General features: G+C 43.1%; 1 protein-coding gene across 6 annotated transcripts; it reads right to left on the bottom strand.

Moving 5' to 3' along the window:
* Positions 1 to 24,489, bottom strand: neurl4 (neuralized E3 ubiquitin protein ligase 4). 6 transcript variants are annotated; one of them, XM_050066577.1, is made up of 29 exons: positions 24,307 to 24,489; positions 18,356 to 18,872; positions 18,199 to 18,264; positions 17,616 to 18,112; positions 16,128 to 16,239; positions 15,949 to 16,037; positions 15,791 to 15,863; positions 15,243 to 15,516; positions 13,386 to 13,567; positions 13,197 to 13,282; positions 12,897 to 13,059; positions 12,591 to 12,801; positions 12,186 to 12,262; positions 11,922 to 12,000; positions 10,781 to 10,950; positions 10,526 to 10,654; positions 10,113 to 10,258; positions 9,736 to 9,954; positions 8,796 to 8,894; positions 8,555 to 8,707; positions 8,300 to 8,467; positions 5,816 to 5,974; positions 5,446 to 5,625; positions 5,047 to 5,140; positions 4,529 to 4,636; positions 4,288 to 4,432; positions 3,893 to 4,005; positions 1,906 to 2,065; positions 1 to 1,775 (listed from the first exon to the last, which is right to left on the bottom strand). In XM_050066577.1, the coding sequence occupies exons 1-29, from the start codon at positions 24,469 to 24,471 to the stop codon at positions 1,571 to 1,573; spliced, it is 4,839 nt and encodes a 1,612-aa protein (XP_049922534.1). In that variant the 5' UTR covers positions 24,472 to 24,489; the 3' UTR covers positions 1 to 1,570. The 6 variants fall into 6 exon arrangements, with proteins under 6 accessions (XP_049922534.1, XP_049922532.1, XP_049922533.1 ...); XM_050066575.1 differs by having other exon boundaries at positions 10,502 to 10,654; XM_050066576.1 differs by having other exon boundaries at positions 10,113 to 10,255; positions 11,922 to 12,027.
* Positions 24,490 to 24,618: the final 129 nt, after the last annotated feature.

Below are 24,618 nucleotides of genomic sequence, written 5' to 3' on the forward strand. Positions count from 1 at the left end.
TTCTTGCCAAGAGCTTGCTTTTTGAGAAAACTGATAGCACTCATTTGTTTGTGTATTGAGGTGAAGCTACAGCCAGGAGACAGTGAGGTTTGGGGTCAAAGGTAGCAGCTCACTAGCATGTTGTTGTTTCCTGTAATTTGTTTTATCTGTAAAAAACCAAAGTGACACAAGGACAATTCATCTTTTACAAGGGGTTTTGTGCCAAACAATTTCTTGGTTGCAAGACAACCAACTGAGTCTCCGCTGGTTGCCTGGCAACTGATCCTTGCCAAAAAAGACTGTGGTACGTAACACTTTATAAAATGGCAAAGTGGTGTTCTTACACTTTGGTTTTTTTATCGATAAAACAAACAAAAGACGTGTGAGCTTTGGAGGTGCTAACAGGTGGACTTTGCTACCTTTAGGACAGAGCTATGCTAGCTGTGTCTCCTTGTTTCAAGTCCATATGCTAAACTAAGTTAGCAGACTGCTAGCAGGAGCTTCATAGTTCCCATTAGAACATGAGAGTGGCATCAGTCTTCTTACGTTGCTCTACAACAAAGTATCGAACTTTGACTTTTTCCCCTTTTCCTGTATCAAGCCTGCCAAGTCTAGAAGTAAATGTATATTTTTTAATTTCACCATAATCCTCTCAATATGAACATATAAGCTGTCAGGCTGGAACATCATTTGCAATTCATAATCTCCAAAAGTCTGTTTTTATGTCAAACCTTCCAGTTTTCTCCACAGTTTAAAGCCTGTGAATGTTTTCCACTTGACAAGACGAGTCAGACGTGATGCCGGGCCACAACAGAAACGCAAACAGGACTGATAAAGTAGCCGAACTGCTAACGTGGAGACATGACGAGGACAGCGACATACAGTTGTACATGTGTAAACATTTTTTTTCTTCCTCCAGTTTTAAAATCCCCCCCCCCTAAAGAAGTCACAATCACAAGACACTCTCAGGTTCATTCTCAGATTCAAGTGTCTTTCTGTTTTTTTATGAAAACATTGTCACTCTTTTTTTTTTCTTTTTGACCCACGTTTCAGTCTTTTTAGGTGACAGTCCTTTAACGTGCAGGTTGGCAGGGGACAGCTCCTCCCAAATCAAAAACACTGATTAGAGCAGAGGTGATGAGTGTTAAAATAAGTGCCAAAATTTAAAGGAAAAAAAACAGCTGTTTGTGAATGTGGAAGAAAATATACTGGGAAGGATGAGAACAAAAAACGTGGCAAAAAGAACTAACTGTAGCGAATGAACAAACGTGTCGTGTCGATGAGAAGTTAGTTTAAAAATCGCCCACGAGTGTCCAAAACATAAAGTGCAGGCAGTGTCTGTTCTTCTTTGAAACCGCCGTAGCCCCCGGCCATTAAAAGAGTCCAAGAGCAAACAACCAAAATCTGACAAAATAAACAAAACAAATCAATAATGCTGAATTGTCAACAATCCACAGTAGGAACAGCTGGATTCCAGAGGAGTCTCTCGCTCAAGGCAGGGGTTGGATTTGGTTGTCAGTTTATTAAAAGTACGAGGAGCGCCGCACGGACCCTCCCCACTTCCACCCGAATGCCTCCCTTGTCGCAACATTCACTCGACCCGGATGAGCAGTCCGTAGAGGAGCGTGCCGCCCTGCTCTTTTGTAATCCACTCAATCTCTGAGTTGCTGAAGCGAGGGTCCAGGGACTCGCTGTGGCCAAGTGTCTGGGGTCCCACCTTGTAGGAGCCTGGACGCACACACACCTGGAATCCCACCTGAGCATGGTGACTGCGGTGAGAACGCGGGTCCCGAAATCTGCATGAGGAGAGAGGAAACTATCAGTAAGTGCTCTTTGTCCCGTTGTTTCCTGTTCGCTCTCCACTGTAAACGGGTAGGTGCAAACAAATCACATGTATCAGTGATGTTCTGAAGCAGGAGGACTTACTGCACTTTAGGGGCAAAGATCTCCATGCCGGAGTAGCGCATAGTGGGGGAGAGGCGCACTCTGGGAACCTCCCTGCCTGGGGCACTGTTCTCCTCTGGCTCAGTGTAGCCATTAGGCCCCTCCGCCTTCACCGGAGACACCGAGAAGATGGATGATGTTCCTGCAACAACAAAATTACATTTATCATGAAGGTCAAGTTTGGCCCGCTGGCCAGTGACGGCCCTCAGAAACATTTTATACAATCCCTGAACTTCACATTGAATGCATGCTTTGTATTTGGACGACATATTTTACTATGACATTTTTTCATCGTTTTTGACGACATACTGTATCATGACTTTTTTTCATGTTTTGGACGACATACTATACTATGACTTTTGTCAAGATTTTTGACGACATACAGAACTATGACTATTTTTCATGTTTTGGACGACATACTATACTATGACTTTTTTTTCCTGATTTTGGACGACATACTATACTATGACTTTTTTTCATTATTTTGGACAACATACTATACTATGACTTTTTTTCATGATTTTTGATCACATTCTATACTATGACTTTTTTTCATTATTTTGGACGACATGCTATACTATGACTTTTTTTCATGATTTTGGACAACATACTATAGTATGACTTTGTTTTTCATCGTTTTTGACGACACATCATTTTTGAATCACTTCGTGTGTGTCTGTTCTTAAATGGCAGGACAGAGTTTCCACCTGAAGCAGCCATTATTTCTGTAAAAAGCTATGAAAAAACCCACTATTGGCCTTAATGAGTAATTAGTACAGCATTTTGGAAAAGGTGTGATTAAGAACGTATGCAACACTGCAATAACATGTCAGTGATCAGACTTTTTTTTGGATAACATACTATACTATGATGTTTTTTCATGATTTTGGATGACATACTATATACTATTACCTTTTTTAATGATTTTGGACGGCATACTAAACTATGACTTTTTTTCAGGCTTTTGAATGACATACTATACTATGATGTTTTTTTCATGATTTTGGACGACATACTATACTATGATTTTTTTTCATGATTTTGGACAACATACTATACTATGATGTTTTTTTCATGATTTTGGACGACATACTATACTATGATTTTTTTTTTCATGATTCTGGACGACATACTATAGTATGACTTTTTTTCATCGTTTTTCACGACATACTATACTGACTTTTTTTCACGATTTTTGACGACATAGTATACTATGACTTTTTTTCAGGCTTTTGAATGACATACTATACTATGATGTTTTTTTCATGATTTTGGACGACATACTATACTATGACTTTTTTTCAGGCTTTTGAATGACATACTATACTATGATTTTTTTTCATGATTTTGGATGACATACTATACTATGATGTTTTTTTCATGATTTTGGACAACATACTATACTATAATATTTTTTTCATAGTTTTTGACGACATGCTATACTATGACTTTTTTTTCATGACATACTTTTTTCACATTTTTATGGCACTCTATACTATACTATACTCTATACTGTGACTTTTTTGACATACTATACAATGACTTTTTAAATCACATCCTTACAGTGTGACATTTTGAGTACATATTTGACATATTATTCTACGACTTTGATGACGTACTATATGATAACCTTTTTTTCATTAATTTTTTGCATACTCTACTATGACTTTTTAAATTACCTTTAAAATTACATGCTATAATGTGAAGGAAAAAAGTCATAGTTTAGTAAGGTATAAGAATGTGATAAAAATGTGCTGGTATAGTAGGTCATAAAAATGTCATATGTAGCATGGCAATAAAATGTCATGAAAAGGTAATAATATATTAAGTCATAAAAATATCGTTGAAAAGTCACAACATTTAGTCAAGGTTTTAGTTTCAGGGACATTTCTTTCAGTCAGTTGTTGAAACCTCTTCTCAAAGTCACAGAGTTTGCGTCTTTATAAAAAGGAACCAACAATTTTCATACCAGGCAGCAGCTGGCTGTGGTCCAGCGTGCGTCGCAGGGCTCCTACACTGGTGCCGTGGTATGCGATGTGCCACTTCTTCAGTGCATTAGAAACCTCACAGTGGGGCTTGATCCTAAACAAAGAAGATACATGCACTTATATAGACACACATTCAGCATTGACAGGGCTCTGCTGATGTCAATAACAGACCGACAGACATCATGTGATTTTTTACTTTATGTCCATTTAATTTCATGTTGTTTGTAGTAGTAGTAGTAGTAGTAGTAGAACTACTAAGCAGAATAGCGTTACATACTGGCAAGGAAAATTAAACAGGAACACAGCCATTTACAAACTTTCACCCTGTTATCTCAGTGCTCTATCATGTATGTAACCCATGAGATTGTCCTCCCACCTGAGGGCGAAGCGGCACCATCCGAAGGGCAAGGCGTAGTCCCGAGGCGGCTCTCCTCTCTTGTAATAAGCCTCGTCACCCCGAAGCTTGTGGCAGGACTCACAGTAGCACAGGTTGTATTTTGCGTCTTCATTAAAATAGCCATCTTACGGGTGGTGGTAGAGAGGAAAAAGATTGGGTTGTTACATTACTTTAGATCTGAGGCAGAGATCATGGCAGAAAGGCTTGGGATAAAACTCACCTGGTAATGTGAGCAGGTCCTTAAAGCGTGAGCAGAGTGCCTGGTACTCGCAGGTCTTGTTGGGGTTGACCTCTGGAGGGGGCGTCCAGCACACACTCTCTTTGATTCCTGTATATAAAAACAAAACAGATAAAATACAAGACTTAAAAAGCTGAACAGAAACATTTTCCTTTTGAAAATTCCACACTTTTCCTGACTTTCCTGTAGACTTTTTAGACCATATTTGACAAATAGCTTGATGTTTATTATGTTAATAAATGGTTTGAAAATCCAGCTGTTACCATGTATGTTACATTCTGACTCTGTATTCTATAGTATTTTTAGAAACTGTGGATTTAATATTATAAAAAAAGAGACAATGGGCAATACTCTAGAAATACAAGTATTTTTTCTACACTTATCCAAACCTGGAAATTACAAAAGTTAAAATAAAATAAAAAAATCCATATTTTTCCAAACTGTGCAGGACCCCTGAATAAATGAAAAGATAATCTGACAGTAAAACACAAACTTCTTACCGTCAACCATGTCTGCCTTCTCCATGTCGCCCTGACAACGGGTCTCACCACTCTCTCCGCCCACAGCTGGCACGTTATTTGTTACTATAGTAACCTGCCATGACGACACAACATTCATTAGGATATCACCTTGGGATTTAGATCGTAGTAATGTACTCCTGAAATACTACTGATTAGTCAGTCATCAGAACATCAATTGCCAACAACTATTTTTCTTTAGATAATTGTTTATGGAAGCTCATTTCCGCCAATATGGAGTTAGTATCTGCAAATAATTTTGAGAAAGGCACAAACAGGCTTCCATAACTGATCAATCATTTATGTAAATTGTCAAGAAAAAGCGTCAAACACCAAACTGACATGACTGTTTCAGTGTGTTTATGTGTCTGTAGCGCCGACCTGTTCACATTGGCCGTAGAGGTCGATGAAGGGGTAGCAGGGCGAAGGAATGTCCTGCGCAGCCACACCCTGGTCCATGCCGTTGACATAGAGGTGGAGACAGCTGTTGGCGTCCACCAGCAGACCCAACACCGTCCCCTCTGGACAGGTGTCCAAATTAGGACCATAATTCTCACATATCTGTTGAGAGAAGGAAAAATGGAAGAAAAGGAGAGACATTAGCGAGTGAGAGAAAAATGACAAGAGAATCAATCAAACAATCGATGAGGCTGATGTCAGAGAACACACTCCGTTTGTCATGTGGGACAAAAATCAATAGAGCAGTGCAACATGACAGACAGATTCTGTGTGTTTAAGAGTGTGGGTGTACCTTCAGGGAGTTGTGGAAGACGGAGTCTCTCTGCAGCAGCCAGGCAGAGCGTTTCAGACAACATGCTGTGGAGGGGAAGTTGAGCCGGTCGGGGGAGTGACCTATCACCCCTAATGACAGCGATGACGTCCATGATGGGTTCAGACGGTCGATTTGAAACTGGTGAGGAAAGAGAGGCTGTTGACACACTGGAACAATCACCGCCTAAACACCTTGCCATCGCATTCTATATATATTCTACTAGTAAGTACTCTACACTAGTGTTGTCACGGTACCAAAATTGGGACCCACAGTACGATACCAGTGAAAGTATCATGGTTCTGAGTAGTATCACGACACCAAAGCAAAAATTAGGCAGATGTGCCTTTTGTCAAATATAAAAAGATAAATCACTTTTCTATTATACATCAATGATATTTCAAAGGAATAAATTACTACTGTTTGACTCCCTGACGAAGGCTTGTATGCCGAAACGCGTCAGAGTTTTTAAAGGTTTAAGATGACCAAGCCATAACAATAAAGGCTTTTTAATTTTTCCAAAGAGAGTGCCTTGGAGTTTCCTGAGTTTTGGAATAAATTACTTATTGACTTATTCATACTTCAAAAATAGCATCAATAAGTGATTAACATAGGGGGGATCAAAATAAAATAAATAAATGAAATTAGGGATGCACCGAATATTCGGTAACCGAATATATTCGGCCGAATATTGCAAAAACACACACATTCGGTATTCGGTGGAATAAGTTAAAAGCAAGGCCGAATAATAGCGGCGTGTTTTGATAACGCAATCAAATGTGACGGGCTGAGTAAAATGTCGGCAGTGTGGCGATCCGCCTGTCAATAGTTTTGAGCGAGCAAAATAGGCTTAAATCATTCAGCACGCTGTGCAAGCAGCCTACAGATTTCAACCACCAGCAGAAACGAAAGGCGAATCCCACCGATTGTGGGTTGAACGGGGGTCACAGACACAGACAGTAATGCATTCCTGACAATTACGGCGGCCATCGGCTTACCGGGCGACGGAGAAGTCGGCTCCAATAATATCCTCTTCTTGGCGTCATGACTGCCCAGAAGTACCTGAACAGCTGAGTCAGCCGAACACAGACCGTACGTCATGTGTCGTTCACGGCCCACAAACCTCACCGCACTTTAGGGACTGTTCTTTACTTATGAAGGGACTGTCAAGGGAGGAGGGTGGCTGGTTGATTTTTATTTTATTTATTTATTTTATTTTGATCCCCCCTATGTTCATCACTCATTGATGCTGTTTTTGAAGTATGAATAAGTCAGTAAGTAATTTATTCCATTGAAATATCATTGATGTATTATAGAAAAGTGATTTATCTTTTTATAAATGACAAAAGGCACATCTGCCTTATTTTCGCTGTGGTATCGTGATACTACTCAGAACCATGATATTTTCATTGGTATCGTACAGTGGGTCCTAATTTTGGTACCGTGACAACACTAATCTGGAGGGGGTTCATCTGCAAAAACTAATGAACAACTAAACAACGATATTCAGTATTCGGTACTCGGTATTCGGCCAAGCGTTTAATAATATTCGGCTTCGGCCACAAATTTTCATTTCGGTGCATCCCTAAATGAAATAAAAATCAACCAGCCACCCTCCTCCTCTGATAAGTAAAGAACAGTCCCTAAAGTGCGGTGAGGTTTGTGGACCGTTACCTGCCACAAAGAGAGAAATGTGAACGGCTCGTTTCTCCTCTGACACGCCACATACCGGTGTGCCGCCACGGCTCGGTTGTTCAGGTACTACTGGGCAGTCATGACACCAACAAAGAGGAAATTATTGGACCTGGAGCCAGGCTTCTCGGTTGCCGGTAAGCCGTTATCTTGAGGTGGCCATAGTGCTCTGCCGTATTCCTGTCTGTGACCCCTGTTCAACCCACAACCAGCAGGATTCGCCTTTCGTTTCTGCTGCTGGTTGAAATCTGTACTCGCACAGCGTGCTCCTGAATGATTTCTTTTGCTCGCGCAAAAATATTTTTAGTCGCAAATGCGAGTAAAATGCTCGCACCGTAGAGCACTGTGGAAAACAAATCACTGCCTACAAGTAAGAAATAAATAATGACTTTCACTGGTCAAAGATCCTCAATAGCTCAGCTAATACCTGAAATGTCACTGGAAAACAAACCAGTGCAGCAGCATATTGAGTGCCAGGTGGCCAGCGTGCCGTTATTGGCCAGCGCGCGCAGTTATTGGACGGCTCATGGACACTCACCCTCTTGCCATTGGACTTTGAACTTATCCCACAGTAGTGGTACCGTGAGGTACTGTAGTACTACGGTACTCCAACATTATGGTATCATATGTACCGTGGAGTTTTAGTACCGCGGTCTACCGTTGGTACCAGTATACCGTGCAACACTACTCTACACTATGTAAATACTGAAATTACAAACTCAGTTATTAAAAGTAAGACAAAGAAGCTGAAACATAGCCACACAGGTACGTTACCTGGAACAGCTGCTGGCGAGCTAGCGGCTGGGCGGTGACCAGCAGGCCCTGGTTGTAGCTGGATACTCTGGCTGCTGTCAGGTTCTGGTTGGACAGCTGGATGTTTTTGCCGTGGTTTTCCAGGAACGCCATAACAGTGGGCACCAGTACACACGGCTCAGTCTCAACCTGGAGGCGACATGAAGAATTTCGCTCAGGAAATTCAACGATGCAGTGAGCAACATGTTTTGTTAACAGACAGACTGGTGCTCCTACCTCTCTGACAGGGGTGCTGTCTTCTTCTCCTTCGCTGCAGCTGTCAGAGGAGAGCGAGGGCGCCTTGACGCTTTCCATGTCTTCCATCAACGAAGAGCTCACGATGGACACCGCCGTTATCCGCCCATACAGGTCCAAAACTGCATACACATTCTGTGAGGAGACAGAGAGAGGGGCTGAATGACAGCGTGGGGCCGAGTAGCTGTGTACTGAAAATGTGTGTGAGTGTGTGTGTGTGTACCTTGGCTACTGCAGTGGCTGCAGGTCCCATGTCTTCACCATCGATGAAGATGTGCATGGTGTCATCGCTGCACCTCTTCACACCAACACGGTTCCCAACCTGAGGAACAATCATGTTCAGTGAAGAATTAAAAACAGTTTAGAGATTTTTTTTAATTTAAAGAAGAGCACAATATCTTCTGACAAGGTGAGTGTAACAAGCACTGAGTGTGGCGTGGGTTCCTTATTCGCTCTGAGGATCCAAGGACAGAGGGTGTCGTATGTTGTAAAGCCCTCTGAGGTCAACTGGGATTTGTGATATTGGGCTTTAGAAATCAGAATCAGAGAACTTTGAATTTTTAAATGACTTAAACCAATTGATTATCAAATTAGTTGCTGACTAATTTAATCATTGACAACTACTGTAACCAATTTATCGTTGCAGCTCTAACAGAAAATAATCAAGATTCAAATGAGTGAACTTGAAGACTGATTTTAAAATAAATCGCAACATAATTTATAGCCTGTGTTACCTTGAGTCAACATTAAATGATGCTTTTTGTGTTGCTGAATGACCACATTTCTCCCTGTGACATGTTAAATACTAAAGCATTGCTCAGCCTGAACTGTGAGTGATGCTGGTGTGGCTGTTAGTGCTTCTCCTTATCTGCATAGCAGTTTTTAAAAAGCACATTTTAGTACGTGCTTTGGCAATAATCTTAAATGCTAACAGAATAAAAAAAGAGATAAGAAATGGTTATTGTGGTCGATGAGTAACATAAGATTCAATTTCAGTTATAAGATGTAATACTGATGTCACACTGTGAAAATCTCAAAGCTCTGATAACATCTTTATCTCAGTCAATGGATTTGAGACAGACGAAGAGATCCCTGAGGGTTTAAAGGTCTTTGATGTGACCTCTAATCTAACTGTGCTCACAGTGCAGGGAGCTGCAGCTTACCGTCAGCCGGTCCAGTGAGCAGCCGTAGTTCTGGCGCTGCAGCACGCCGTTGCGACGGACCTCAGAGCCGCAGAGCAGCCAGGTGACCTTGGTGCGAAGCTGAGGGAGGGAGGGGGAGAGACCTGACAGCGGGCAGGACGGCAGCTCCGGGGGTGCCAGAGTGGTCAGACCGATATGCAGCGAACCGCACCACTGCTCATCCACCTCATCAATCCTCACCTGCAGTGGAGAGAGAGAGAGAGAGAGAGATCAGGAAAGAGAATAAAACAGCAGCAGCTAGAAAAGGATGACAAACATTTATAGCATACGCAGATAAGCATGCAAATTACTTAAAAGCATGACAAGGCAGAACGTTCTAGGCTCAAGCCTTCGTTTACCTCAAACAGCTCGTCTGTTTTGAGCTCCTTCGCACTGAACACGATGCCGTGAGCGTAACCTCCGACTCTGACGCCCTGGCAGCCGTCGCCGAGCAGCACCACATTCTTACCGTGTTTACTGTGGAGCCGATGGGCTACACCTGCTACTGCACACACACAGAGAGGAAGAAATATGGAGATGAGGCTTTGAGGACAACTGATATATCTTCTACTAAAGTTTCATACTAGAGCTGAAAAGATTAGTCGACTAATCAACAGAAAAATAATCGCCTACTATACTGATAGCTGATAAATGCCGTTTTCAGCCTTGTAAATATGGAGATTTCCTGCTTTTCTCTGTTTTATATCATATTATACTGAATATTTTGGGGTTTTAAGGCTTTGCAGACCTGAGCAGGGAGCCTGATGTCTACCTGGTGAGTGGATGGGGAAGCTCTTCTCAGTGATGTTACTGGTACAGAGGCTGTTGTCCAGCGGGCCTGAGGAGCTGGTGATGGACACCTGAACACACTGACCATACAGGTCGATGACAGCGTACACCTCTGAGAGACACAGAGAGACGTGGGTGATGACCTACACTCCCAACTCGACACAGCAGTATTTCATTCCTATCTGGCTGCAGCAGAGTGCTGGTTTCACATTTCTGGCTTCCTCTGACTAATCTTTACCTGGGGGCAGACCAGTGCAGGCCACTCCTTGATCCACGCCGTTGATGTAATAATGGAGGTCGCCGCTGGCTGAGCGCATCATGCCGATCCGTGAGCCCGTGGTCAGGGAGTCCAGGTCGCAGCCGTAGTTGTTGCGCATCGTGTTGCCATCCTGCATGATGGCTGTTCCACTGTGGGAAAAGAAGGAAGACAAATTTTATTAGATTTTACTTCATCTAAGGGGTTCAAGGAAAAAAAAACTTTGGGAACATGATTAAACCAAATACAGGCACTAACATTTAGCACATGGATGAAGTACATATTCCAGTTTACATTCAATTTAATCATTTGCAAATTTATTTATGTCATATTTTATCCCTATATTTAACTTGCACTATTCTATGTCTTAGATTCTCTCTCTTTTTTTCCTTGTGTGATTATCGGTGTTCCTTCCTTTCCTTTTTTAAATACATATTTAATTAGCATTGTCAGAGGGAGCCTGAGATCCCAGATTTTTGTTACCAGTAACTGTTTCTCTGTGATTGTTGTGTATTTGATAATAACGAAGAACTCAGAAATAACAGCAAAGTGTGTGTTTAAGAGCCTAATAAACAGCAAAATAAACAAATTTATGGTAATACAGTCCCTTCGGAGGACTGGGGAGCAGCATGTGCCAAAGCAGACACACAAACTGTCAAAACTGGGTTCAAATTTTTGCAATAAAATTGGCTGATGAGGTCATACGTGACACCAGACAAGCTAAACAAGTATCCTGCACCTGTGTATTAGGTGTGGACAGGAGAAGAGACCTTTTTCCATTGTGATTTAAGAATGTGATGAAAGAGTTCTGGACGGAGATGAAACAAGCTCTGTGGAATCAATTAGGCATTCACTAATATATGATCTAATTTTTTCATCCTAGATTTACACCATGATAAACATCATGCACCCAAGGACGACGCCGCTGCCTTAGATCTTTTATTACTAACTGCAAAATGAGTTCTCTAAATCTCTTCAAGACGGGCAGACCAAAGACTATGACCTCTGGAAAAGATCATTAATATTATTAAGTAAACAAACGCTCTTTGAAAACATTTGGGATGAATAAAGATATTGCTGGAAAAAACTGATTTTGAGTCTTCATGTTCTCATAGTGTTCTACCTGAGCATCCAAGTGTCATAGTCGATATCAGTCATAGTGTTAGGAAACTCGAGCTCATCCGGCCTGATGGCTGTCACTCCTGGACACAGAGAAGGTAAGAAGAAATCTGTAGTGATTACATATTAAACACATTTATAGGGAATTATTCCAATGCTGTCATAGAGATAAATGTGAAGCAACACACAGTAGCTTTTATTGTCATTTTTGTCAGCTGACTAAAAAGAAGGATAGAAAAGCAGAGTGGACACATTAGAAACACCTCACCTGCTTCTATTGAACCCGACCAGCGGTCCACCATCTTCTGAATAATGATTTCAAACAGCTCTCCATCTCGAAGGCACCTACAAGGAGGAAAAATATCAATATTTGATACCATTTTCAATACCACAGGGAGAAACTGACATTGAGGGGAAAAAAATTGAAATATATATTAAAAGATAAATAGAAGAAGGCGAGAGAATGATAGCGACTATTTTTCTGGGTCAGCAGAAGAGAATAGCAGAATGACGGTAGTACTGTTGAAACCATTTAAAATATTCAGAATCAATATCAATTATGATGAATCGATATTTTTGTCAGCACTACTTTGCTGTTAAGGCATGGGAGAAAGAACTGGGAAACTGGGAAAGATATGATGTGCTAAAAGTTATCTGTCATGTGTTTCATCACCTGTTGGAAATGACAATAGCGTCGTTGAACTCGCTGCGGCAGTTCTGACGCAGGGCGGTGCGCCCCCCGTTGGTGATGACAGCGTTAGTGCCGTGCAGGTGGTGAAAACGCAGGTCGTTGATCGTGCTGGCTCCTCCTACTGAGCAGGGGCTCCCAGGGGACATGGCTGTGGGGCCCTCTGAGCTGTCCTCTGGGAGAGGAGGGAGGTCCACTAAGAAAATAAAACAGAGGAAAAGATATAAGCTCACAACTTCTAAAGAGGGATCTCAGTAATTTTAGCATCTCAGCTGCTCCTCAGTCACTCACCCATGTCGTCCATGATGGTGGCCTGAGCAGCCTGGCCGTACAGGTCGACCACAGCGTAGACACTGGGAGGGACGTTCCAGGCTGCCGGGCCCTGAGCCACACCGTTCACAAAGAAGTGGAGGCTGCCGTCTTCTTTCCTCACGACACCAACTGTGTCACCTGCCTGCAGGAGGGAAGAAAGGGTTAATAAAAACATACAAAGGGAAATGTCAGGAAGGATGTGAGAGGAGAAGAGAGGGGGATGGATGAAAAGGCAGAAAGTGACAGTCAGGTGAGGAATAAAGAACAAACATCACTCACCTTGAGCCGGTCCAGGTTGTGTCCGTACTCATCCAGTATTGTTGTTCCGTTGTGCATTACGCCATTCCCCGTCATCATCCACGTCCCTGGAAAACACACACAGCAAAACATTTGGTTAATGTTGTAATGAGATTCACACTTGCAGAGAAATGTAGCAGCAATTCCACATGTACCCCACATGTACTTTACCTGAGCGCAGGTTGGTCATGGTGGAGGGCAGCTGCAGGTAAGCAGGGTTGTGCGTTGTGACACCGATTTCGATGGAACCCGCCCACTTGTCCACCATCTTGTCGATGCGAACCTGGAACACCTCATTGGAGCGCAGCGGCCGGCTGCTCAAGACCACGCCGTGGTTGAAGTCGTCAGTCGCACTGTGAAAGAAGAAGAAGACTGCTTGTAGAGGATTTCTGCATATCGCCCATTGCATACTTTGGTATTTTTCATATGGGAAAAATACTAAAAGCAGTATCAGCTCTAAACCTGGAGATTTTATAAAATATTTCCAAAACCCTTTGAACTTTTTGAGTACAATCAAGTTTATTTAAGACTTTCCACTAATAGAAATTTTAGTGAGACAACTAAAGCAGACTTTTACACTCAGCTTGGTGAAACTCTTGCTGAGTCATGATGTACCTGATTTAACAAATATTTGACACAGAAGATGCCATATATCCAGGAAAAACTCTACTGTCAAAGGTACAGTATGCAAAAGTGAAAGCCAACCCCAAATTTACCCTCATTTGGCATTTCACCTTGCTATGGTATTTTTTTTTTAGGCACTGTGTCTCTTGAATGCCTGTTGCTCATGGTCTGGCACCTGGTCACTGCCTTTTTATAAAGCCCTGACCTCACCTGAGCGTGTCCATAAATGTCCCACACATAGAAAATAAGAAGAAACTAAGAAAATCCAGGCAGAGGGCAGAGTCTCTGCAGATAAATGCACCACCACACACTTCTATTGGGTCGTAATTAATGATTGAGAGGGATTACCCCCATATGAATCTATACATACACTTTTTTTAGGAAAATCTAATCACTGTATTTAAATGTCCTTTTATATCAACTTGCCTTTTTGCTCTGTTTTATGTTCATTCTGTACTATTTTTAATTACATTTAAATATCTTTTTAATGTGTTTGTTAGAGCCATTTCTAGCAAGTCCTGGTTTCCTATTATTTTTGAGTCACTGATGCGCCACCTGACCAGGCATCTCAGGAACCTTTAATTAAAGGCAGGTGTGCTAAAATGAGGTTAAAGTCTTTGACCGCTGCCTATTTGGTTAATCTTGTTTAATTGTTTGATGGAGTTGTTTAATACCCTGTTAAAGTGAACTTTGTTTGTGTACAGGCCTGTTTATTTGGGGGAATGTCTGTTTGGGGATTTTTGTTTTCATTTGTTTTAAATGCGACAGTCAAGACAAACATTTCATAGCCTCATCCTGCAACTCTCAATACATCCAGTGGGTTCATCATATCTCCCATTATGGCGTCTGTGGGTGGCTGTTTTTGAACTTATTTGGAAGCCACAACAGTGTTTCTTTTGCACTTTGTATGTAACACACTGTGACTTGCCCTGCTGCTGAAATGTACATTTAAATAAACTTGCCTTGCCTTACTGTTACAAGGTTGAGGGGATTCCATCTGTGTTCAGCTGGACCACAAATTCAGAAACTGGCCTTTGCTGTTGATGTGTTTTTATAGCAGAAAATAAATCAATGACACCAGCCTACACAAAACATATTGGATGCTACAACCTAACATGCCACAAGCAAAAATAAACTGCAGCAGTGTGTTAGAGAACACGCTTTACGTTGCTGGTTGTGTATCAATCATTTAATGGCTTTGGACCTAAATACATTTCTGACCTACTTCTTCCTTATGAAGCCTACAGGCTTCGTCTGTCATCGGGAACAAGTCGGCTAACTGTTCCCAGAGTTCAGAAAACATGGGGAAGCTGCTTTGTTTACCTTCAGCTGCTGTTATTTAATTTTGCTCTAACTAACTATTGTTAACTACACCTATTGTTATTTTAGTCTTTTCGCACTCACTGTGGCCGCAGCGCCGTCCTGCCATCACTAATGATGGCGGCCTTCTGGCCACAGTTGGGGTGAAAGAGCAGTCGGTCGGGCCCCTCTGCGTCTGGAGTGAGAGACAGAGCTGGCCTGGGCCGGCCCACGTCGGGCGATAAAGCCCTCATGATGGCGTTGTTGCGTCTGAGGCGGTCACTGTGGTTGTGGTTGTGGACTATGGTGACTTTGACAGCCATGCCGTAGAGGTCGACCACACCGTAGACCACGCCGGGGGTCTGAGCTGCTGCAACACCTGGGAAAGACAACAGAGAGGTAATCACACTTGCTCCACAGACAACAGTCTCAGTATATATTGTCCAACTTATTATGTAAAGCATCATAGAATCACAGGAAAACAAAAATCTACAAAACAAATCTATATTTTAGCCCCATCTTTCTGTTCAGAGCTGACTGGTTGGGTGTTTCTCTATCACTCATTTATAACCATCACCATCATATCATCACGACCACCCACTCCCCAGCAGTGGGTTTGCTTTCCCCTCACGAAGCGTCTCGATGCGCCTCACCTTGGTCGATGCCATTGATGTAGAAGTGGAGCGCTCCACTGGCTTTGCGCATCAGCCCTATGTGATCTCCCTCCTAAACATGGATCAGGGGAGTTAACAGACACACTCGCATGATAGGTGGCAGAATGAAATGTGCGTGTGCATGTGCCATCACCAACCTGAAGTTCATCGAGGCTAAATTCACAGTATTCCCGACGGGTTCCTTTCCCGTTGGTCAGTATCCCGCAGCCACTCATCATGATTGTACCTACAGACAGAACGATGTCAGTAACTTCACAGGGAGCAACAGCTGCTGTCTTTGACATAGTGTCTGTGCGTCTTGGTGTGTGTGTGTCACCTGAGCGCAGATTGGTCATAGTTGCAGGATAGTCCAGGTTGTTGGGATTGTGTGTTGTCACGCCGATCTCTATTGAGCCCGACCACTTGTCCACCAGCTTATCAATGCGGATCTGAAAATGTAACAGGAATACATTTAAACTTTTCTGGTGCTGACAATTTTCTTCACATTATTCATGAGCTAAAATGAAGAGATCTCTGTTCTGCCTCGAGCTCAGAGTGATGAATGGCACCAGACCTCCAAGCATGAGGTGAACATCTGAAGTTTATGCGACTGCAATGACAAAATACCCTGTTCACTGTAAGTGACTCTGTATCTTCAGCACAGACTAGAAACACCTTTATCAATAAAATAATATCCTGATATTTCTGACTGTCCTGAGGGGAAAGCACTGAAGCACTGTCTTGAATTATAGTAAAATTTCTATGAACATTTTGATTATTTCTCTTTGCTTGGTCATCATTTTGACATTACTAGACACTCTCAAAGACTCATTTTCATACTCATACTCTTGTAATTGTCTTCTAGTGGTGCTTCAGTTTGTCAGTGGATGAAAAGTAATACAATTTTGACATTTAAGTATGGCTATGTGATATGGAGAAAATCTAATTTTACAATGTTTTTGACCAAGTATCTCAATACCCAGCCATCCTATGACATTAAGAGGGGTGGGACAAGTACACAAAGACAGTCACCGTCACATCTTACAGGTACATGTGCTGAACAACAACATTAATGGAGGAGAAATCTCCATGGTCCGAGGAACAAGACAAAGAGCTCAAGGCGTCGATCTGGCCTCCGAATTCCTTGGATCCAGATCTGATGCCATTGCAGTGCCGTTGCCATAAGGGGGTTCACTTGGTCTGCAATGGTGTTTGGGTGGGTGGAGCGTGTCACATAGCATCCACATGAATGCCATGACTCAAGGTTTCCCAACAGAACATTGCACTGTCCCAAGATGATCAATGTTATTCACTTCACCCGCCAGTGGTTTTAATGTTGTGGCTGATCGGTGTAATATATGTTTTCTGTAATGAACCCACACAGACCGGCAAGTCCATCCTTTCTCCCTGCATGCTTCTGCCTTCCCCTCATCCAAAGCAAGTACTCTACCTTGCCTCGACATTTTTACTTTCACAGATTTCCCATATCATAGCAACCAGATGCAATCAAAGCATTTCAGCTGAAAAACAGAACACATAGTGCCTCCAAAGTGCTCTCACACGCTCCCAGCTGGGCATCTGAAGAGGAGCGTCTGGTGTTTTCAGCTGGGAAAAATGCTTTGGTGAACACAGGTCCTGAGTGGTTAAAGGCAAATAATAGAACAGCTACAACAGTCTGGTAAGTTTAGGACATTACATCACTTTACTGTAATTCAGCCTTTAAAACCAGGGAACAACGTTTATAATATCTAAAAACTAAAACGATATCTGGTCTCATTCATGTAAGCACAAACATGGCAGCACTGAGTTGTATGATTGTAAACACCTCAAACATCTCGTTGTGTCGGAGCGGCCGGTTGGTCATCACCACGCCGTTATTGAACTCGTCCAGTGGTCTCCTGCGCTCCGCCGTCTTGTTGTTGTTGCTCAGTTTGATCAGTGTGCCACATTTTTCATGGAACAGCAGCGCGTCGTTGGTGGTCATCGCACCCGTCACAGCCGCCAGCCCGACCCCTCCGTTACCAGCAGGGCTGTTGTTAGTATTCCCACCTTCTCCTGCAGAGCCACCACTTCCTCCACTTCCTCCACTACTTCCTCCTGATGTCCCTGTTCCACTGTCACTGTTGACAGCACCTCCCCCACTGCTGCTCCCCCTGTCATTTCTGGAAGAGGAGTCAGATCCTGAATTTCCTCCTCCACTGTTGCCGCCGCCTCCTGCTCCTCCTCCACCGCTGCCATCCTCCCCTCCGCCCTCATCCTCAGAGCGATAAAAAGATACTATTGCGTTGTTGAACACGTCAAAGAGCTGGTGCTCCGTTAGAACTGAGGAGACAGAGAGGAAGAGGAGGTTGTCAATACAGGTCATGTTGCACGACGTCCATCAACTGATCTGAGGAGGATATTCTTACCCGTGTCCGGCTCCAGGTTGTTTGGGAACTTGTCTGGTCTGCTGTGACTGCAGCTAAGCTCAGGCACTGACAGGGAGGAGAGAGGAACATACAATAGGTGAACACAATGAAACCCAGAATATGAAAAATGAACTACAGTGATAAAAAGGCGCCCTACCTTCATCTCCATTCATCATTCCATTCATTGCTGCCACATTCATCAGTGCCGTGATCCCCGCATCCTCCCGACCCCCACGCACCACCACCTCTTCCTCCTCCTCCTCCTCCTCCTCCTCCTCATCCACTTCCTCGTCCCGCTCTATTGTCTCTTTCTCCGCAGAGGGCGGCGGCGGCTCACAGCTCACCACCGTCACTTGAGTGCACTTGCCGTACAGGTCCACCACTGCCCAGAGCTTGGGCGGCAAGCCGCTCGCTGCCGCACCGCAGTCCTGCCCGTTTACCCAGAGGTGGAGCTCACCGCGTGAGCTGCGCTGAATGCCCACCCGGTCCCCCTCAGATAGCTGGTCGAGGTCGCGGCCGTACTCTTCCAGGACGGAGCGGCCGTCACGTAGCACTGAGCAGCCCGAAACGATCCAGGAGCCGCCCTTAAGGCCTGTGGCGCTGCTGGGGAAGTCCAGCGCGGCGGGGTCCAGTGCCGTCACGCCAATCTCAATGGAACCGCTCCAAGAGTTCACCTGGGGGGGATACAGAGGAAAGGAATGTAATATGGCTCAAATAATGCCATGTCATGACCTTCACAAGTTACCAAAACATGACATTTTTTACTGATATATCCTAGAATGAGTCCTATAGAGATATGAATTTTGGTGACAGTAGCAGCTACAATAAGTTGTAACAAAACCCTTGTCAGCAGCTGTTACTCTGATCACAAAAACACCCAGAGTGGCAGCATCTGAGCTGTGATGTTGAAAGACTGAAGCGCTGTGCTAAAAACTGCAGGTAGATATCTATGGAAAACAAAGAGCGCCTTGTTGTATGATCCATCTTGTTATTTTTAGTCCTTCTGTCAGTGAAGAGCATCGCTCAGGGAGCGCTGCTTTGAAAATAAAGCAGGACAGTGCGAACACACGGTGATACAACAGAAACAAACGCTTGATGAAAACTGAGCTACGTGACGGCAGCATGCAGTGGCAATGGTTGCATGTCTAGTACCAGGTGCTTAAAACGTGAATCCAGGGTCAAACTAATTCATTAACTCATCTCTCAGTGCACCTGCATCCAACTTCCAAAATTAGATGTTCATACATTTTCATACTTAAAGGTAGTAGAGTGCACATGCTGTACTATATTTAGATCAGGTGCAGGAGACCAGATTAAAGAGCTATAAATAGAGCACGCAGTGCTGGCCCCTCATACTGTAAGTGTTGCACTTCTTTGTTTATTCAGTTGACCATGAAATCAGATGACTGTAATCAGTGTTTGCGTGTACACATGATCCTTTGTCATGTTGGACATTTGCCTGACAAAGACCCGAAAGGTCAAGCCATTTTCTTTTTTGTTCCAATTAAAAGAATAAATAAAGAGTTGCCATATGACAGTCCCAGCTCCCATCTCCTTTATCATGTTATCTTCTGTCCACTAAAACAATGACAAGAGGTTTGACTACCAGCGCTTTCATAAAAACACAGATAAAAAGCAAACACTGTCTGAGCAAGCAAGCTTCACCTCCATGATCTCGCCTTCCACGGAGGATTCAAGACATGAAAACACCAAACAAATGTTTCACTGCAAAACTCCTCTCGCCTTCGCATTACACTGGAATCCAATCACATGACACGCAGCTGAAGATATCCATGTCTTCCCAGAAATACGAAGCTCAACATCAGCTCGCAATAACGTGATACTTTATTGATCTCCTGGGGTCATTTCTGAGTTTCATGTGTTTTGCCTCCATGATGTGGACGACAGGATGCAGAGTCAGCGATACTGCAGAGCAGAGTCAGTGCAGCTGGTGGGGATTCAGAGTCCTGCTCAGAGACACTTCAGCCCAGCAGATGCTCGCCGACAAAAGGGCACGAACCCACGTCATCCTGCTGAGGAGTGATCGCCTGGCTCGCTGCACTCCTCTCGCCGCCCCTCCGGATAAACACGCCCAGCAAAAAGCCATGCAGTTTGCTCCTCGAGAGAAAGAATTCCGTCATAAGTCATCGGAAAGATTAATCTCCAGCTACTCTCCTTTTCTTTCCCCCCCCGATACTCCACGGGACTCCAGTTAAAGTTGGCAGAAATCCACCCTGATGACGTGACCTTGAGTATAACATTGAAGCCTGACCAGCCCCTGAGGTGTTTTTCTGCAGCTCACGTCCGTGCCAAGAAAACAAAAAAAGATTTCCTCCGAGAAAAACATCATTGTTTTTACAACACTGCCTTTTACATTGCCTCCTCTCCTTCGTCTGCTCTCGTTGTGTCCTCCTCAGCTCTGTGGCAGGTGCTATGTAAGGCAGTGTGCTACGAAAGCCCGGGTATCTGGGTTAACAGATTTAGTAGTAACTCAGCCTGACCGGGTCGCTGTGTGGAGGAGACAGACATCTCCTTCTCTTGCTCATTCACTTATGTAACGGCAGCCTGTGGGTGTCCGCCTCTCAGTCTCTCTCTCTCTCTCTCTCTCTCTCGCTCTCTCTCTCTGTTCAAAGACCAATAACTACAGGATACATGGGGAGTATGACCACTGGACAGCTTTTTGAAGAGAATGAAAAATTAATTGCATCAAAAGCAGAGCCTGGGAAGCACTGAAAGGACTTCAGAGCAGAGAAGGCTTCTCATCCAACAGACCATATAAACACAGAGAGACAAAATGTAACAGCTGAACTCTGTAGAGGGAATTATTAAAATTTTAACAGCCAGGTTTTACTGCTGTATAAAATATTAATATGGTTTTGACAGAGAAAGTATATATTTTTAATACGGATTTTTTTTATTACAAAACACTTAATGTGCTGATACTTTCATTTATGGCTGTGTGACATGGAGAAAATCAATCATCACAACATTTTTGACCGAATACCTATTGTGGTGATATTTTAGGGTTGAAAATTGGTGCTTTTACAACATATTTGCACAAGATTTCTGATAAATAATCCTCAGTAATGCGGACACAATGACTAAGTAGCTAAACGGAAATAATAAAACTAGAATGGAAGAGTGTGGTACGTTCAGAAAATGACATCACTTTACTGTAACACAACCTTTAAGGCCAGGAAAAGACAACACTTGTGATATAACACTGTCCAAAAGCTAAGACACTATCTAGTCTCAACTCATAATATCGATTTTGTATCAATATGCTGCCCAGCCCTTCTTTAATTCTTTTGATAACCTCATAATTGTATTAGTCTAAGCCTTATATTCCTAGAATATACTGTATTAAAGATCCTAATAATGCTATTTCAACAGTAAAGCTGCAAAAAATGATCAAATAATTGATCAGTTGTCAACTATTCAATTAATTTCCAACTAATTTGATAATTGATTAATCGGTTTGAGTTATTTTCTGAGGGAAAAAAGTCCAAATTTTCTGATTCCAGCTTCTTCAGTTTGAATATTTTTGATTTCTTTAGTCTTCTGCGACAGTAAACTTACTATCTTTGGGTTGTGGACAAAGCAAAATGTTTAAGAACGTCATCTTGGGCTTTGGGAAACACTTATCAACATATTTCACCACTTTCCGACATTTTAAAAACCAAGCAACTTATTGATTAATCGACAGAATATTTGACAGATTAAGCAACAATGAAACTAATAACAGAACAAGATGACATTAAGGTTGCATGGTAAATCTAATGTTGGCTACAGTGATGCAATCAACAGTTATTTTCACTATCAATCATCTGCAAAAAGCAGTTTAGACTCTAAAATAGTCAAAAATCCATGCAAACACAAGGTGACATAGCAAATAGCTTGTTTTGTCCGATCACCAGTACAAAACTCAAAAAAATCTCCAGGTTCATATGATACAAGATTAATAATCAGCAAATCCTTACACCTAAAGGCTTGAGCTAGAGACTGTTTGTGACTAATAGCCTGCTGATAGACTACAGGTCATAGATCATCTTCAGTTTAAAAGCCTTACTTCCCTAAAACGTACAATATGTGATATTCCTCTAGATCACTCTGTTGACCACAGCTTTAAATACAAACCCTAAACCACTGACAGCGTCCTACTCTGGGCAAACTGTCTGTCCAATAAATCACTTCATGTGTTCATCCTCTTGCACTCATTTTCCATCATCCACTGTAGCTCAGTGGATGTCAGTAGACGGGATGGGCAGGCATGCCAATCTGGGTGCCCTGTGATGGGAAAGTATTGATCCTCAGACAGGCGCTGCATGTCATGTCAGAGCATGGGGCTGTTTATGACGGGCCTGAGAGGACCATCAGGGATGGGTAATCATTCATGTGCAGTAAGTGCTATTAAACCACATGTTAGCCTCACTGGCTCACATGAAGCTCTGTCTCATCGTTGTAGATCTAACTTATCTCATCTTGGCCGTACACACCGTCATTCAGAGGGTGTGTGTGGCCCAGTTGGCACTGGCGTGAGCTACAGAGCTGCCATGTTGTTGATAAACCCAGTAGGCTTGCAGACTGCAGAGGCAGTAGCCATTACAACAGACAAGCTCTCCTGTGCTGATAACAGCCGAAATGTAAACACTGTGCACCGGCTTCGATGTGATATGGTGAGGCCAGAGTCTCAAGAGAACGCAGCACAAGACACAGATAAGCACTTATGTTGAAGTGGACATGGAAGCTGTAAATTCAAGGAAATGGTGAATGGAGGAATTTATTTAGCTCTTTCACCATACCTCACTAAAAATAAATACTGATCAGTGGAGTTGGCCATGTAAAAAGATGAACATATTTTAGGAGAATATATGTTTGACTTTAAGATAGATTTTTGGTTATGTTATCTTTATGGACAGCAAGATAGTGAGCTGCTTGTGTCTTTTTTACTGGTTGCCTGCAAAAATACAATCAGTAAAAACTAGTATAAAACAGAGCTTCTAAAATAATGGATGGAGATGGTAAAGGACATATTTATGGTGGAAAATGTGGCATTTTCCCTGAAGAATAAGAGGGGGACCTTTCTCATTAGGTGTGAGAAATTAATCATGTTCTCTGGACCATATGGACAAAAGACAGCAGGATGACAAATGTGTACTCCAATTGGTTCATATTCTTTGTCAAATATCTTAAAAGTGCAATGAATAATAAGTGACAAATGAGTTAAATGAGAGTGCATGCCCCTGCATTGACTGGAAGAGTGTATGTTTAAAGATCCCAGCACCAGTGATTAATGAGTTATAGCTTTTAGTGGTAAGCTCCATGTCATGCATTACACCACTAGGGCTGCTTGATCAGTGCTGGTAGGTCTGCATATGCTTTGTGTTTAGATCATGATGTGTGTGTGGATAGAAACATGTCACTCTGAATAATATAAATGACACTAGTAGCAGATAGCAGTGACTAATTCTACGCCTTTGTGCCTATTTAGATTCACACACAGCCTTTGAGTCCCTGTAATAGCCCAACGGTCTGGTATGAGCACTGCAGTATTATTAGCCAACAGGACAGACAGGCAGAGAAGCTGACAGGCACCTACGGCTGTCACCGACTCCCTCAAAACAAAACTAAACAGAGCCTTGTTAACAAACTCAATTGAGCTCCTGTAGTCAAACAAGCAACAGTAAGTCCTTGTCAACATGCAGCAGAGCCCCGACAGCACCTTCCAGAAGAGCTAGCCCCGGCTAGCTTGAGCTCACGCTGCTTGCTACTGCTAACGGCTCATTAGCATGGCTAACTGACGGTACCAGGGCAACACCAGCAGGCTATCGCTAGCCAAATGATCCGTTTAACATACCAACACAAAATAATGTTTTTATTTAGTCCACCTGTCTCTGCTAAATCACTGACAGTTTCTGTAATGCACCTAACAAGAATCGCTACCACCGTGGTCGCTGTCAGGCAGTGTGAGCCGTCCAGTGTAGGGGAAGCCCCTCACTGCGGACAGACACAGACCCCCGGCCCGTCCTGCAAAGCTCCGCTCCCGCATTCTCGCTGCTCTCATCCCCGCTCAGGAGACGCATCAGCGGCGGGCCTGTTGTTGTTTACCTTCTTGTCAATGCGGACGGTGAAGACATCCCGGTCCCTCAGCGGTTCCTTGCTAAGCACCAGGCCATGGTTGAACTCCTGGACTGGCTGGTTGCGCCGGGCGGTCCGGTTCGAGTTGGACAGGCCGATCAGCTTTCCGCTCCGCGGATGCAGCTCCGCCGCCATCTTCAGTGGGCGGCCAGTATTTACGACAGTCGGGGTTTGCGACAGTAGCTAACGTTACGGCAGCCGGTAGATTACCGCAAGTGATAAAGTTGAACTACACCACACCCATTTCAGTGAAACGTAAAATTAATCACTTTAACATAAATT

Source organism: Epinephelus moara, chromosome 17 (genome assembly GCF_006386435.1).
Source record: "Epinephelus moara isolate mb chromosome 17, YSFRI_EMoa_1.0, whole genome shotgun sequence".
NCBI classification, from domain to species: domain Eukaryota; kingdom Metazoa; phylum Chordata; class Actinopteri; order Perciformes; family Serranidae; genus Epinephelus; species Epinephelus moara.